Source organism: Tursiops truncatus, chromosome 3 (assembly GCF_011762595.2).
Source record: "Tursiops truncatus isolate mTurTru1 chromosome 3, mTurTru1.mat.Y, whole genome shotgun sequence".
NCBI classification, from domain to species: domain Eukaryota; kingdom Metazoa; phylum Chordata; class Mammalia; order Artiodactyla; family Delphinidae; genus Tursiops; species Tursiops truncatus.
The window spans coordinates 26,551,171-26,568,950 of record NC_047036.1 but is presented as its reverse complement, the minus strand read 5'-3'; the positions used below and the strand labels follow the sequence as shown (position 1 = coordinate 26,568,950).

Below are 17,780 nucleotides of genomic sequence, written 5' to 3'. Positions count from 1 at the left end.
GTGGCTAGTAACATAAAACCTTCTTTTTTCCTATTTTCAGTATGATAGGAAACAGGTTCATTGTGATTACTTGGTTGGGGGAGAGGAGACAGGTGGGGAATGTTTGCAGCAACCCAAGATTAAACCTGAACTGGAACAAGAATGTTGGTTTTAGGATTTGAGGAGTGTATCTTACTCAGTAGTGACTGTTTTAAAGGTAATGATGCTAAGAGTGGCAAATGCAAACCATAAGAGACTTGTTGAATATGTGGTACCATGTAAAAGGATAGACCATGGCTGTAGGGTGATAGGTTAATTGCAGCATTTAGAATGAGTATATATATAAGGCTGACCATTGATCTGGGGGAGCTGGATGGTTACACAAGAACAGGCCAAGGGTACTTCTGCAAGTCAGAGGCAGTGCCATAAGGGATTAACGAGCCTTAGAGAAAAATACCATTGAGGTGGTGAGGTAGAGTGAGTTAGAGTCTAGTGTAGACATAAGGAGGGAGAATAAGTTGGTATATAAGGGACCATGGTTCCAGTCCTCTCTGCAACTAACTTGTGGCCCTGGGCAACTTGGAGACCTTAACTTCTTTGGGCTTTTGTTTCCTCAGTTCTGTAATGAGGACTTGTCCTAAATAATTGAGGTTCAGACTGCTTCACAGAGCCACTTTAGACTGCCGCAGATAGTGAGAGGAGAATCAGATGGCTAGGTCTTATGCCTTCCTCTTTTGTTTCAAAAACAGTAACTTTCCTTACTTGTGCACAAGATTTCATTTTGAGGAAGGATTCTCTTGTTTAAAATTTAGAAAATTGTTGTTTTAGTTAATCTCCAAAGTCTCATCGAGCTCTGAGATTCTATGCTGTATATATAATTTTATGCTAATCATATGTCTGTATTAAAATAATTTTTTAAATAATACAGGGAAGAGTAACTATCTAGCCCCACTCAAGAAAAAACAAACTACCCAGCAGTCCTTATTGACCTCCTCTCATTTTAATAAAGCTACCTTCTTCAGTCATCTGCATTGAAGACGATTTTTTTTTAATGGTTTTTTGTTTTGTTTTGTTTTTTATTTTTGGCTGCATTGGGTCTTTGTTGCTGCGTGCCGGCTTTTCTCTGGTTGTAGCGAGCAGGGGATACTCTTGGTTGCAGTGCGTGGGCTTCTCATTGCGGTGGCTTCTCTTGTTGCGGAGCACAGGCTCTAGGCGCACGGGCTCAGTAGTTGTGGCTCGTGGGCTCTAGAGCGCAGGCCCAGTTGTTGTGGCGCACGGGCTTAGTTGCTCTGCAGCATGTGGGATCTTCCCGGACCAGGGCTCGAACCCATGTCCCCTGCATTAGCATGTGGATTCTTAACCACTGCACCACCAGGGAAGCCCTGAAGACAATTTTTAATGTATAATTTCACTATTTTGATGGCTAGTATTACAATAATACTATTTTTCCTTCGAAAGAGATAAAATTTTGGCTGTTAAATATTTTAAATAGGCTTTTGTTTAGGGTGGCATGGATTCTAACACAGATCCTATGTGAAAATGCATTCTGTGTTTGAAAAATAAAAGAAAGTGTTAGGTAAATGTATTCTTGGAAAACAAGGTACAGAGAACCACTGATATATCATATATGTAGGGAAACCACATGCTGTTGTTCAGTTGCATTTAAAAAATGTGTAGTGCTGATTTTTTAGTGAGTATTAGAGATTTGAGAATTGAATAATTTCAAATGATGTAGATAGAAAATTAGTGAAGCAAAATTTATTCTTTTTATTTGAAACAGACTTACAAAGAACATTTAGAAGGGCAGAAACATAAAAAAAAAGAAGCTGCATTGAAAGCCTCACAGAATACCAGCAGCAGCAACAACTCCACTCGTGGGACTCAAAATCAGCTACGTTGTGAGCTCTGCGATGTGTCTTGTACAGGAGCAGATGCGTATGCTGCCCACATTCGTGGTGCTAAGCATCAGAAAGTAGGTGTTTTTTTCCCACACACCCTTATGTCTTACTCTGTTTTCTTCTCCTTTTTCAGTGGGGGGTTTAAAGTAAAGGTGGCTTCAAAATTTGAAAACTTTGAGTGCATTATACACCTTGCTTACATGTATATAAAGGTGACATCAAATACTCTTTGCTTAAGGAAGGAAAGACTGGAGACCTTTCTTCTTTAAATTTAACTAGATCGTTTTTTTCCACCAACTGGAAATTGAGTCATGTGATTGTTTTCTGCCTTTTGTCATGCTTACAACTAGGTTGGTAAGCATGTGGCCAAGTCATTTCCTTACCTGGTGGTAGATGGAATATGTATCCATATCTGCTTCACGGAGATTATTTTGAAAGTAATAAGTTTTTATCTAAAAATGTATAACAAAAAATACAAAAAAGAAAAATATAGTTAAGATTTTCATTTTATAGTGTCTTTTAGACAAACTTTTTTAAAAACTTTTATATTCTCTGAGTTTCCTGACAAATAAATATGCTTTTATTTTGTAGGTGGTTAAATTACACACAAAACTTGGCAAACCCATTCCTTCAACAGAACCAAACGTTGTTAGCCAAGCTACTTCTTCAACAGCCGTGTCTGCTTCAAAACCAACTGCCTCTCCTTCAAGCATTGCAGCAAGCAATTGTACTGTGAATACTTCATCAATTGCAACTTCTTCAGTGAAAGGTCTTACAACTACAGGAAACTCGTCTCTTAATAGCACAGCCAACGCTAAAGTATCAGCAGTGCCTGCAAATATGGCTGCCAAGAAAACATCTACACCCAAAATAAACTTTGTTGGCAAGTACTGAAGATTCTCTGTGTTCCTTCTAACTCTGTTAAAGTGATGTTTCTCTTCCATTCCAGGACTAACCCTTCTACTTTTGCTGTTGTATCAGTCTTCTCCTTTCCTGGGACCTTATTCAATCATATATCTGTATTTTTTTCTTGAAATTTTTTCAGTTCCCTTTTCTTCAGCCAGCAGGTATACCTGTGTCTTTCATAATCTTAAAAAAATATATGTATATATTTTCCCATTTCTCAGGCTGCTAACCTAATTCTTATTTTCTCTACTTACTATCCAGTCCTCAGTCTCTTACAGTGTTTCGACTCTGTGCTTTTCTGAAACTGCTTTCAGGAGTCACCAAAGACCTACTTGCCTGATTGATTGAGTGGCCAGTTTTCTGTTTCATGCTTTTGACCTCTCTAACATTTGACACAGTTGACTGCTATACCTTAAAGCTTAAGATATGTCTCTGTCTCTATTCCATGTCCACTCACCTCTTCCTCGGGTATCTTTATTGGTTCTCCTGCCTTCATGTTCATTAACTGGTGGTGTTCCTAAGATTCTGATTTTGGCCCTCATCTCACTTACCTAGTATTCATGAGTGGTCTCATCTATTCCACTGTGTATGCAGTGAGTTTAAACTCAGTTGGGCCAATTCAAAACCCCCACCTGAGTTCTAGAGCCATATTTTAGGTATTTACTGGTCACTATCTGTATGGTTCTGTTGATGCCTACTAGTGTCTCATTCTAACTTTTTATCTCATCACAAGAGTACCATGAAATAATCTCATAAACTGCTGCTTTTTCACATGGAGAACTTCACTGACATCATTTCTTCTTATTTATTGCCTCTTCCAGTCGTTTATCTAGTCCTTTTGTTTCTGTCACTACAGTATTTCTCCAAAAAGTGTTGTTTCCTCTTCAGAGCCACTGCCTTGGTTTTTTGGGTTTTTTTGTGGTATGCGGGCCTCTCACTGTTGTGGCCTCTCCCGTTGCGGAGCACAGGCTCAGCGGCCATGGCTCACGGGCCCAGCCGCTCCGCGGCATGTGGGATCTTCCCGGACCGGGGCACAAACCCGCGTCCCCTGCATTGGCAGGCGGACTCTCAACCACTGCGCCACCAGGGAAGCCCCATAGTCTTTTTAACGCCATGTTTTTGTGCTTTTCTTGTACATACCACTGCTTCTGTTTAGACATCATTCTCTTTTTTTCTGCCTGACAGTTCATACTCATTGCTCTTCTTTCAAAGCCCAGCTCAAGTGTCACACCTTTGGTAAAGCCATTCTTAACTGGGTCAGTTTAAAGGGTTGTGGCTCCTTTCCTTTACATTCCCACAATACTGTTAATACTTATAACAGCACTTGCCACATTGTACTCTAATGACTTATATATTCCCTTAAATTGTTGGCACCTCAAAGACAGCCACACTGTCTTATTCTTATTATATTACTAGAACTTAGGACAGTGCCCCATCCCATCCCATAAGAGCCATGGTGGGGACAGAGAGCACCACTGGATATTGGGACGTAGAGAAGGGGAAAGAAAATTCAGACATGTATTTAATTAATAAGATAAAAAAGCCAAGTGGTTTACGTGGCTTTTCAAACTTCTGACCTGCTCTGTGTCAGGCAGGAGTTTGACAATTGGTAGAAAAGATCAGAACTTTATCTGAAGTTCTTGTTGTATCAAGCCGTACATTATACAAAAAGAAAATTTAAATCACTATAATTCTTTTATGCTCTTCTAGGTGGTAATAAGCTGCAATCAACAGGAAATAAAACAGAAGACTTAAAAGGAACCGAATGTGCTAAAAGCACTCCTGTCACTGCTGTACAGATCCCGGAAGTAAAGCCAGACACAGTGTCAGAACCAGTCACACCTGCGTCCCTTGCTGCTTTGCAGAGTGATGTGCAGCCGGTGGGCCATGATTATGTGGAGGAGGTATTGATTTGAGAATACTACTGCTGTGAGATCAGATAAAGGGAAGACGTGTGTCTTTGTTACAAGCATGCTTTACATGTATAATTATATTGAATTATATTTTAGGTTTAGATTATTTAAAAAGGAATATCAAAGGCATCTTCGTTGAAGGTTTTTTTTTTAAGCTTGCCTAAGTGACATCACAATTTTTTTGTTAACTTCTCTCTTTCCCTGCTGACAGCCATCACTGTGGTGTGAAGTAACTTTCCATCTATTTGGCAGGCATTCTTTTAATATAACCCTTCTACTGTTCTTCTGAACAGAAAAAGTAATAAAAATTGTGAGCAGCAGAAATGACAAAGACAGCAAATATTTCCTTCCGAACAGTCAGTTTCATGTGTAAAATTAAGGTTGCTGATTTAACAGATACTGTTTATTTGATTTCCCAAGCTGATTAGAAAACTATTCCTGTTTTACAGACTAAGTAACTCAATAAATGGAGGATGAGGGAACGTCAGAGGGGCTTGATAAATATTTGCTGTTAGCAGAAAGACTAACATACAGTGGTGTAGCCCTACTCTTTACTTTTGCTGTATTGTAGAACAATTGTAGAGAACAAGTTCTCTGAGCTTCAGTGTCTACATCTATAAAATTTGGTTATCTCCTAGCAAAGTTACGAAGCTTAGATGAAGTAAAGTACCTAGCACAGTGCCTAGCCTACAGTAGATTTTTAGCAAGTATTTATTTGTTCCTTCATCCTTTTCCGCATCAAGAAAAATTACATATTGAGTTCTTTGTTTACAGGGTGGAAAATTGGGCTATGCAGTTTGAAAGTAGTTCATACACAATTTTAATTTAAAGTTATACCTCTTGGGAATTCCCTGGTGGTCCAGTGATGGAGGCTTCATGCTTCCACTGCTGGAGGCATGGGTTTGATCCCTGGTTGGGGAACTAAGATTCCACAATGCCGTGCATAGCGCAGCCAAAAAAAAGGACATTTAAAGGTTAATGAAGTTCTTTAAAAATAAATTAACTAATTAAAGTTATAGCTCTTAAAAGAGTAAGACTTGGTTGTCTAAAAAAAAAAAAAATGTACAGCCAGAACACCTTAATTGCCAGTGATGTTGGGTAAAATAATCTTAAACTTCAGAGAATTGAGTTCAGAACCAATTTTTAAAACTTGCACCGTTTGAACTTAGAATTCACTGTAGACTTTTTAATAACATTCTAGCCTACTTGTCTTCCTAACTGGTTGTGCAGTTAGAAAAAAATTGATACTGGTTTTCTATAAAGTTACATGTATAAAGTCTTGGGCTTTATAGAAATAAATGTGAATAATGCCTTTCATCATCTTTATCTCCATTTCCAAGAACAGTACCTGGCCAGTAGCAAGTATTGAGTAAATATTTATTACAGAATTTAAGGTATCTAATTGCATTTAAATCTAAATGTTTATATATAGACACAAGTATTAAAAGTTAATTACAAGAGCCAAATACATGCTAACACGTCTTGCATGCTACAGTTAAAAATTCTAACCTTTAGTTCATTTCTGTAGATTATCCTTTTTAAAAAGTATAGACATAGCCCTGTTTTCTTCTCACTTCAAATTCTAAAAGTTATTTACAACCCATGAGGGTTTATAATTGAAAACTTCAACTGTAACATTCCTGTTGTGATTCTTGAATTTTTTTTTTTTCCACATCAAGGTACGAAATGATGAAGGAAAAGTAATTCGATTCCATTGCAAATTGTGCGAGTGCAGCTTTAATGATCCCAATGCTAAGGAGATGCACTTAAAAGGGCGAAGACACAGACTTCAATATAAAGTGAGTAAAATTTCAGCTGTTTTCCCTTTTTATATGTCTTGGAACATTCTAGATTCAAAAACAAGGCCTCTAAATATAACTAAGTCTATGAACTCCCACTCCAGAACTGGCATGTAATGTCTCACATAGAGTCAGATGTTTAGTCTTTATTGACTAGTTTGTTATACTTAGGAAAAAATATCATATTTCATTACTTGTAGTGGCAAAATAAAGCTATAACATTATTTGGATCAAGCAATCATGTAAAGACAATTGCATCACAGGAAGTGTTTGAAAGAAGTGTCAGGTCTCCATTCTTTTCCTTTATCTTGGCAGAATCCCCACTAAAATGAATTATGAGATGAGGAATTCTTCATTGAAAACACTTCAAGTGATAAGTTAAATCTAAATAGTGTATTCAAAGTTTTTAATTAGGTTGGACTAATGCACTAGATTCATGTTTTCTAAACACAGAAGTGAAAGTTAAAATAATAGTCTGTTAAAGGGCAATACATTTATATGAAAAGAAACTTTTTGACCCCACACTCAGGTATCTAGAATCATTTACTTACAAACAAAGGAAAATTAATATCTATCAGTCTTCTAAGGATTTCTTTTATTGGTTAGCACTAAGTTATGTACGTTTTACATACTAAATGTGTAACTTTAAACTTTAACAACTAAGAATTTTGGGAGTGGGAAGGAAAGAAGAATGTTTATGAATGTATTCTGAATTTTTCCTCTGATCCAACTTATTTTACTGCATTTACTCTTAAAATAGGAAATTTGCAAATAAAAGCCCCTACGATGAAAGAATATGTGGGATTGTATGATTTAAAGATACGTGTAGTAGGTTGTTGGAGGGGTTGCTGGTTTCTCAAATATCTTGTCTGTATTAACAGAAAAAAGTAAATCCAGATCTGCAAGTAGAAGTAAAACCCAGTATTCGAGCAAGAAAGATTCAAGAAGAGAAAATGAGGAAGCAAATGCAGAAAGAGGAGTATTGGCGAAGAAGAGAAGAAGAGGAACGCTGGAGAATGGAAATGAGGTTAGTATCTTTAATAGCACGATAAGTGGTTTAGCCTTTCTAAAAAACGTAGCTATTCTGAGTATGTGACATCCATTCAGAGCAATCCAGATTTATTTAATATACTTTTTTTTAGATTTATTTATTATTTTATTTATTTATTTATTTTTGGCTTTGTCAGGTCTTAGTTGTGGCACACGGGATCTTCATTGAGGCGTGCAGGATCTTCGTTGTGGCACGCGGGATCTTCGTTGTGGCGCACAGGCTTCTCTCTAGTTGTGGCATGTGGGTTTTCTCTTCTCTAGTTGTGACACACAGGCTCCAGGGCACACGGGCTCTGTAGTTGTGGCACGCAGGTTCCAGAGCATGTGTGGGCTCTGTAGTTTGCGGCACGCAGGCTCTCTAGTTGAGGCACGTGAGCTCAGTAGTTGAGGCGCGTGAGCTCAGTAGTTGTGGTGTGCAGGCTTAATTGCCCCGCAGCATGTGGGATCTTAGTTCCCTGACCAAGGATCGAACCTGCGTACCCTGCATTGTAAGGTGGATTCTTTACTACTGGACCACCAGGGATGTCCCTATTTAATATACTTTTAGTTTTCACTTCTCAGGAAGATCTTAGGTCTAGGAGAGAAATGCATTAAAACTAAGTTATTGGCTATTCTAATATTTAACTGTGTCCTTGGTATTAGGAATTAAGTTGGAAATGGTATCTTATATATATTTAAATACATAAATAGTTTAATACTATAAATAAGTGCCTCAGTTTAAAACAAGCAAAATAGAACATTTGGTTACATGATGAAAATATCCAGAATATCAGATTTAGTAGCTTCTAGACATTAATAATGTGTGGGTTTTGGGGTGTTTTTGTTTTTGTATCTCAGGAAACATCTATTATAAAAACTTCAGAGGCTCCAGGGAAGGAGAAATGAGAAACATGTTCAAGAGATATGTAAATGTTTCGTTTTACTGATGTAATTGGCATATCTTTAAATGGTAACAATTAACTGGTTTTTATTATATTCGCAGAGTTGTGCAGTCATTACCACAATCAATTTTAGAACATTTTCATGACCTGCAAGAGAAACCACAAACCCATTAGCAGTCAATCCTTATTCCCCCCCACAACTCCTCCCTCTACCCCCTAGGCAACCACTAATAAACTTTGTCTCAATAGATTCACCTATTCTGGAGATTTCATATAAATGGAATCACAAAATATGTTGTCTTTTGTGTCTGGCTACTTTCACTTAGCATAACGTTTTCAAGGTTCATGCATGTTATAGCATATATCAGCACTTCTTTTTTATAGGTGAATAATATTCCATTATGTGTATGTATCATATTTTGTTTATTCATCAGTTGATGGACATTTGTGTCATCTCCACTTTTGGGCTATCATGAATACTACTGCTATGAGGATTTGTGTACAAGTTTTAAAATATAATTAAGATAAATATAAACAAGTGTAATATATGTGTATTTTATAACCTACTTTTTTCATTTACATACCAACTCTTTTAAAAAGTAAGCTAGAATTATTTTATCTTATTTTCCATGGCTACATAGTATTCTCTTGTGCAGATGTAAAATTTTCCTTATAACCAATTACATATTGTTAGATATTTAGGTTTTTTACAGTATTTCCCTATTACAATTATTACATTGACCATCCTTGAGGCTATATTATTGCATAAATCATGATTAGTTGCTAATAATAAAGTCTCAGAAACGAAAATGTTTGACTGGCAGATACCCATGCGTTTTGCCTGTACTGGATAGTTTAACTGGTTCTCAAACTTTTTGGTCTCAGGACCTTTTATACTCAATAATTACAAAACTCCAAAGAGCTTTTGTGTATATGGGTTATAGCTGTCAACATTTACTGTATTAGAAATGAAAACTGAGAAGTTTAAATATTTATGAATTAATTTTTAAATGACTTTATGTTTGTTAAAATGTAGTTAAATATTGATAATTATAGTATTAGATCAACCATATTTATTAATGTGGATAAATATAATATGCTAACTATAAAATAACTATATTTCTCCCCCAGAATAATGAGAATGACATTGTTTTATATTTTTTCAAATCTCTTTAATGTCTAGCTTAAGGTAGCCTGATTTTTCTATCTACTTCTCTGCTCAACAGGTTGTGATAACACATTTTGCCTCTGGATAACTCCAGTGTACACTCATAAGAGAATGAGAATGGAGAAGGCAAATGTCTTGTTATTATTATGAAAGTAATTTTGATGTCATGGATCCCCCTGAAGGTGTCTCAGGAACCACCTAGGGTCCCTGGACCACACTTTGAGAACTGCTTCTATAACTTATTAAAATCTCTGCCAATGAGAGAGTGAAACATGAAAGACAGTTTTGTTTCAACTTTAATTGTTTGTATTGCAGGCAAATTAAATTTTTATTTCATGCTTAACCACTTACATTTCTTCTGTGGTGAATTGCCTGTTTATTTGTTTAACTTACCTGTTGTTGATTTGTACAGATACTTCTTATAGCTATTAACACATTATTAACATGTTACCTTTAAATAATCTTTGTTGTTATGTATGTATCGATTTTTATTTAGGTATCTAAATCTATTTTTCTTATTCTTTATGAAGTTTCTGCCTTTGTAATGCACTGGAAATTTTTCTCTATACCTAGATTACACAGTTACTTCCTCTTTTATTGTTATATCAAATATTTATTAAGCACTTACAGTTTGCCAGGAAGTAGCATGTAGTGTGTTAGACACCAAGTATGAATTGGTAAACAATGGATAAAGGTCCCTGCCCTTATTTAACATAAACAGCTTTAGTAATAACAAAGTATTCAGTACTGGAATGAACATGGTTTTCCAGAGCCTTCAAGCTCAAGACCTAAATAACATAGAAGTATGGTTCTTCCTGTCCTTAGTGGGATGACCTAAAAAGCACTGCTTATTCCCGACTGAAGAAATTGGTGGTTTCTACAGTGCTACTTGAGAAACATACTTCTTTCTTATGTTTTGTGTTAAACAAATTTGTCTGGTGAAAAGTTAGTTGTTACAAAACTTTGCTATAAAGACAGGACTACCTTGGGAGTTATTGGTATCCTAGTTTGAAGCTGAAAGCAAAGATAGAACTGAGAAGGAGAGAGTGACATGGTAAAAAAGAAATTAGATTCTGAAAATGTTGACTATTAAAACAGAGGCTACACACAGGCTACACACTAGCTGCCCACAGTCGAAGTTCAGTCCGTGGGTGTTTCATTTGGTACACATGGTATTTTTTGGATACCAACATGAACCAACACTTACCATGTATTACCATCTGTATTCCCTTATGGCAATAATTAATAGCTGTGCTGTGGCTCAGAGCATGTGCTTTCTTCTTTACCATAGTTCCTGTCACCCTTAACATGTCCCCAAAAGTGAAACACGGTGTGAGTTGCCATTTATCTCAGTTGTTTTTCCTCATTGTAGAGAAGTGTCTTTGTCTCTCTGCCTGTATCAGTTGAGGAAATTAAAGGTAGTCTTCAGAAGTTCTCTCTTAGAAAAATTAGGAGAGAGCACATTTCTTTGGAGACATGAAGAAAATTTCTGAATGTATGCTTTGAGTCTTTCACTCACACACATTGTTGGTCTGGTCACATTAGGTAGGCATTTAAGTTTACAGTCTCCTGTAAAGAGGGAGAGGTTAGAAGGAACTCTGAGGTTTCTGGTGCTTGTTCTTTCAACCCTGTCTTCAGGCTGTGAAATTTTGTTTTGCTTTTATCTTTGTTTACTTATTCTCTTTTCACTGGGATTCACTTCCATTTACTGCTAAAGCAAATAAAGGTAATCAGATACAGTAGGAGAAAAGAGATGTAAGCTAGACTGATTTGGGCTATTTTTTAAATTGCTTTTTATATCATTATTGATTTAAATTCTTGGGTTGTATTTTTCTTATAGACTTACAGTATCATTCTCTATGTTTCAGACGTTATGAAGAGGACATGTACTGGAGAAGAATGGAGGAAGAACAGCATCATTGGGATGATCGCCGCCGAATGCCTGACGGAGGCTATCCTCATGGTCCCCCAGGCCCACTAGGCCTCCTGGGAGTCCGACCAGGCATGCCTCCTCAGCCACAGGGGCCTGCAGTGAGTGTCCACTTTGTTTACATAGGGGGTGAAAGTGTAAGACTGGCTCAGCATTGGAAGATAACAGTTTGGGGAGCTAATTTTTAGACCTAATAATATCCAAGTCCCAATATAAGTTTTTCATCTGATTTAGAATTTTCCCTCCTTTTATTACAGGTTCTCAACTTGTGTCCTTATTTATGAGGACTTCATAGAATTTCCATGCATCTTTCTTACTTTCACTATGAGTTAAGGGAGCAGAGCTTCTTTTGCCAACTCTTCTTTCACATAAGAGATTTTCTTGCCTTTGTTCTTTAGATTGTCAAGAACAACTAATTTTGAAGGCAGTTGCTTTGCTTTCAGAATTATTCTTATCTTCCCATTACCAGTGGTTTAGAGTCTTTTTTCCTTTTTCAAATTATGAAAAAAAACCTACCACTACTTCTAAATTAAGTGCAGGACAAGGGGTAAGTAAATGGTCCAAGATGAGCACACAGTGGATGTATTAGGAGAACTGTAGGCAAGAGCTGCATCTTGAGAGTTTGTGTTCTGTGGAAGCTAGATAAAAGAAGACATACTGGGCTTCCTTGGTGGCGCAGTGGTTGAGAGTCCGCCTGCCGATGCAGGGGACATGGGTTCGTGCCCCGGTCCAGGAAGATCCCACATGCCGCAGAGCGGCTGGGCCCATGAGCCACGGCCGCTGAGCCTGCGTGTCCGGAGCCTGTGCTCCGCAATGGGAGAGGCCACAACAGTGAGAGGCCCACGTACTGCAAAAAAAAAAGAAGACATACCTGGGTTATGAGGAATATTTCATATAAGTTCAGACTGCAGAAAACAAGATGTTTTTATTCTTTGTTCTGTTTTCTAGAGGGCACTTAGAAGGAAACAGCAACAAATTCCTGCTCTTAAACTATTCTTTCTCATTTGTCTTTCCATAGAATAAGTATTTGTGAAACTTGTTTTATTAAAAGCAAAACATTTCAGAATCGCTGGTTGTTAAAGTTGAGTAGAAAGTATTTTTATAACCTTAGATGGTGTGTATTATAATTTTACTTGTTTTGAGGCAAAGCATGCATATATACATAGATGCATACTCATTCTTGATAGTGTAACTTTCCATAGTTTACATGTTTGTTTTTACTGAGATGGAAAGAAGGGAAAAGATGGCTTTAAATGGACATTTTGCATAATTGACTTTTTATTGAAAAGGTGTCACAAACATATGTATAGTTGAAAAATAATAATTTACTTTTGCTTGGGAAGCATTTTTTTTTAATGAAGTTATCTTTTTTGTCTTCTCCAGCCCTTACGTCGTCCTGACTCATCTGATGATCGATATGTAATGACAAAACATGCAACCATTTATCCAACTGAAGAGGAATTACAGGCAGTTCAGAAAATTGTTTCTATCACTGAACGTGCTTTAAAACTTGTTTCAGACAGCTTGTCTGAGCATGAGAAGAGCAAGAGCAAAGAGGGAGATGATAAGAAAGAGGGAGGTAAAGACAGGTGTGTTTTCAGAGTTTTTTACTTTTGTTTAATTTTGGTTTCCCTTATGTGGACTTCTTATACTTGAAATAAAAGTTACAAAGACTGAAAATTCTCTGTTGTCAGTCTACATGTGTTATGCTTGTGTTAGATATTTAATGTATTCAGCTGTTTTTTGCTGAAATGAAAAATAACAGAATTTCATACAGTCTCCAACCTTGTAATTTTACTCATTTTATTTAAATTTATATAAAACTATTTCAAGTCTGTTTTCAAAGCAGCCTTTATAGTTTTCAATTGCATTTAGCTGCTCTTCAGTTTTTATTTATCTGTTGCATCTGTTTACTCTTTGTTTTAGCAGCTTATTTTTCCTTAACACATTGACCCATAAGTGAATAAGCTCAAGCTTTAGCAACATCTTTCATATCAAGTTTGCATTATGATCTATAACTTTTCATTTTCCCCTTAACCATTTGGAAATATCTTTGTATATAGTGAACATGACTTTTGTTCTAATTTGTAAAGTGAGACGCAGAAAAGTGTTAAATGGCCTTTGCGTTGCAGTTGTCCTTGTGAGAACTTATCTCTTGATTTATTAATTTATCCATATTTCTTATCTAAGTGAAGGACACTTCTAAAAATATTGAATGTTTTTATACTGTAGTTGATTGAGAATTTTAACGGTGTAAAAGTTATTTCACTTACTATTGTGTGTTGAGAGATTATCGTGGTTCTGGTTGAGAAGGGAAATGTCATAATATAACTTGATTTCACTGCAGAGCTTTAAAAGGAGTTTTGCGAGTGGGAGTATTGGCAAAAGGATTACTTCTCCGAGGAGATAGAAATGTCAACCTTGTTTTGCTGTGCTCAGAGAAACCTTCAAAGACATTATTAAGCCGTATTGCAGAAAACCTACCCAAGCAGCTTGCTGTAAGTATTGGAAATGTTCATTTTTACCCCTTGTCTGGTTCAAAAGTTTTTGGCAGGACTAACTGTGCTTCAGCTTAATCTTAAGCCTGCCTTTAAAGTTTTGGTTTGACTTTCCGAATTGAATTTTTTCCTGATTGTACAAATTGGTAGAACTGTTTTCTACTTTGTCTTTTTAGGTTTTATAGTGCTCCTCTTTGGCATGAAGCCATCTTGCTAATTTATTTTAAAATATAAAATTGCAGCACATGTCCTCTTCCTGTTCTTTTTTCCAAGAGTTGAATCATTAAGAGATGAGACTTTAGGGAAAAAATGGGGGTTTTTTGTTTTGTTTTTTAAACAAAGCCCATGTATGTAAAGCAAGCTTAAATTTTTAGAATTCATGAACTTCTTGCCTATTTAGTTGAATATATGTTTTTAATAAAGTATAGTAACTAAAATAGAGACTCTTTCTGATTTGAATTTCCCCAGTTTTATTATGATTACTTTCAGTTTTCTACGTGTTATAGTCGTAGGTCTTAGCTCTCACTGTCTCTCTTCAGCAAATTGTGGCAATGCACAATTAGTAGAATATCCCCTTTTGGTCCTACAAAAAAAACTTTTTTAAGTTTGAATTTTTAAAATTTTTATATAGTATCTTGTCAGAATCACAGACTGGGATTTAAAATAAAGATTTCTTGAATAACTTAATGTATAAAACTTATTTAGATATTTGAAATCCAAGAATTGACATTTCATTGGTAATATGTATTCCACAGTAATGTCAGAATAAATAGTACCTGACCACAGCAGAGCAACCGATACCAAAAGGGATAGTGAAGCATGCTATTAAACTTGAGCTCTGGGCTTCCCTGGTGGCACAGTGGTTGAGAGTCCGCCTGCCGATGCAGGGGACACAGGTTCGTGCCCCGGTCCGGGAAGATCCCACAGGCCGTGGGGGGGCTGGGCCCGTGAGCCATGGCCGCTGAGCCTGCGCGTCCAGAGCCTGTGCTCCGCGACGGGAGAGGCCACAACAGTGAGCGGCCCGCGTACGGCAAAAAAAAAAAAAAACTTGAGCTCTGACGACTGTGGCACTTACTGTTGTTTGCTTTATATTACCATTGTTCCAGATGTGAAGTTTCTTACTGTAGATTAGTCTTTTTAAGTATTAGGAGCCAAGAGAATTGTCATTGTGTGTCTACTTGTTACCCTTTGTTGACGCTGCTAGAGCAATGAAGGAGAGGAGACTCAGAAGAGGTTTGAGGACTTTGAAAAAATTATATAATTTGCGAGAAACATCTTGATCCTAAATTGTGGTGTTTAGTAAATCTACAAAGCAGGGGGGCTTCCCTGGTGGCGTGGTGGTTAAGAATCCACCTGCCAGTGCAGGGGACATGGGTTCGAGCCCTGGTCTGGGAAGATCCCATATGCTGCAGAGCAACTAAGCCCGTGCGCCACAACTACTCAGCCTGCGCTCTAGAGTCCGCAAGCCACGACTTCTGAGCCCGCATGTTGCAACTACTGAAGCCCACGCGCCTGGAGCCTGTGCTCTGCAGCAAGAGAAGCCACAGCAGTGAGAAGCCCTCACACCACAAGGAAGAATAGCCCCCACTCGCCGCAACTAGAGAAAGCCCGCGCGCAGCAATGAAGACCCAACACAGCCCCAAAAAACTACAAAGCAGAAAATACTATATCCTAACTAAATAATTAACAATTACACTAAAAGCAGCATACTCTTTCCAAATCATTCTATGTACTTACTGTACAAGTGGATAAGCAAGAGAAATAGAATTTATTATCATCATCATCATTGTCATAGTTAATGTTTATATAATTATTACTATGTACCAGGCACTGTTTTAAGTGCTTTATATAGTCAATTCATTTATTCTTCCAACAATCCTATAGGTTAGATAAAATTACTGTCCCTATTTTATAAAAACAGGTAAAGGGGAGTTAAATAATTTGCCCATCTTCATATCATTAGTAAAGTAGCAGAGCTAGGATTTGAACCTAGATACTGTGCTGTAAACAATCCGTGTAATTTCTGTGGAGTCTTCATTTGTTCATATATACTGAGACTTATTTCATGTGTACTGAATTGCAGTGAATCCTGGTTTTTCTTCTGTTGATCAGGACTTTCTGCTCCCTGATAAAATGTAGATCTGTTGAGTTCACAGACAAGGTACACTGGGAATGTTTGAATTATGGCTCCTGTTAGTTTCAGATATCTATTTTAGTCTCATTCATATTCTGCAAGTACTTAACTACCCAAGATGCTATTAGGAAGGTACGGTAATAAATAGGGCAGTGTTTCTTTTATCCAAGAACTCATCATCTAAGAGAGACATACACACATACAAATAACTCTTATGATACAAGTAATGGTAAATATTAGTTCAACAAAATTCTAAAAGGAAAGAGGAGCAAGAGATTTATAATATTTGCATGTATTACAAGGCTTCTTGGGGGAGTAATATATGATCTAGTCCTTATAAAATGGTTAAGGTAGTGAGAAAATGAAAGAGACATAGTGGAACTGCTTTGTTTGATAATGTTAAAAGGTCCATCTAATTTCCTGTACTCTTCATTACATAGGTTATAAGTCCTGAGAAGTATGACATAAAATGTGCAATTTCTGAAGCGGCAATAATTTTGAACTCATGTGTGGAACCCAAAATGCAAGTCACTATCACCCTGACGTCTCCAATTATTCGAGAAGAGAACATGAGGGAAGGAGGTTGGAAAGCCATTAAACATTCTACTTTCTATTAACTTTTTTTTTCCCATTTACCTACTCTTTAAGATGGCATTAAGCCCTAGAAGGCAACATGCTGGCATTACATATGAATTTGATAGATTTGACGTATATAGCAACCAGTTTTGCTTAAGATCATTTCCCAGATCTTTTATTAATGTCTTTTTAGCAATGTACTTTTATATAAAACACTCATGGTATTATTGATTTTCTTGATTTTTTTTTCTTTTCTTGCTAACCTCAGATTTCTGGAAAAAAAAAAAAAGTTCAAAATTATTCTTACCAGCATAGTTGACCCATGAACAAATTAAAGAAATGTTGCTAGTGAGGGGCCACAAATTTAACTTCTGTTAAGTTCTTGTTCTTGTCTTAAAAAAAGACAAGAGAGTTCCATAAATAAAATTGGTTAAATATTCATAACACAGTTTAAGAGGCATTGTTATGTATGTAATCATGGATTTGGCTTGTCCTGAGGTAAATATTTCTGGTTCTCTGAGGTTGCTCTTTGGTTTGAAGCGTTTTCATAAATGCAGAGCATCCTAATGCACGTAGATTTGGGCATCTGACCCCACTATTATACTAGAGATATTGAAAACTAAATGGTGTTGGCATAGCTAGTGAGTTACAGCACAATTCAGGGTTTTTAAACTTACTTTACAATTGTAGAATATGAAATCCTGCTGGTGCCAGCAATGTTGCTTTAGGGACTATTGTGTAACATTTTCAAAGCTTCAAAAGCTTTTAAGCCAAAAAGCATGGTCAGTGTCTGCCGTATGTTGGTTCTGTTGTTTTATGGGTCAGATAAAATTTACTTTGTTTCCTTTCATGTTGTTTTTGTACATCTTAATTTGTTGATATGGAGTTATAGTCTACACTAATATTTCTTTGTGATACAGATAGAGGAGAAAAGAATACTTAATTTGTCTAATAGCATAAGTAGGCTCTCAATTACTGTCCCTTTAAATTTGTTTTCTTACAGCAAAGCAATTTTTTTTAAGGCACTGGGCTTTCCACAACCCAGGAA

General features: G+C 36.7%; 1 protein-coding gene across 5 annotated transcripts in view; it reads left to right on the top strand.

Annotated features, from left to right (window-relative positions):
* ZFR (zinc finger RNA binding protein) overlaps window positions 1-17,780 on the top strand; it is a 75,354-nt gene that overhangs the window by 30,164 nt on the left and 27,410 nt on the right. For 4 of the 5 annotated variants that reach the window (XR_012330641.1, XM_019930185.3, XM_019930184.3 and 1 more), the window contains 9 exons: window positions 1,760-1,951; window positions 2,469-2,760; window positions 4,494-4,687; window positions 6,376-6,495; window positions 7,377-7,522; window positions 11,463-11,625; window positions 12,908-13,113; window positions 13,872-14,022; window positions 16,597-16,738. Coding sequence is in view for 4 of the 5 variants with exons in the window: in XM_019930185.3 (XP_019785744.1) it covers window positions 1,760-1,951; window positions 2,469-2,760; window positions 4,494-4,687; window positions 6,376-6,495; window positions 7,377-7,522; window positions 11,463-11,625; window positions 12,908-13,113; window positions 13,872-14,022; window positions 16,597-16,738 (1,606 nt within the window). In the remaining variant the exon portion in view is untranslated. The remainder of the gene's footprint in view (window positions 1-1,759; window positions 1,952-2,468; window positions 2,761-4,493; window positions 4,688-6,375; window positions 6,496-7,376; window positions 7,523-11,462; window positions 11,626-12,907; window positions 13,114-13,871; window positions 14,023-16,596; window positions 16,739-17,780) is intronic. The other variant, XM_019930186.3, reaches the window with a different exon arrangement.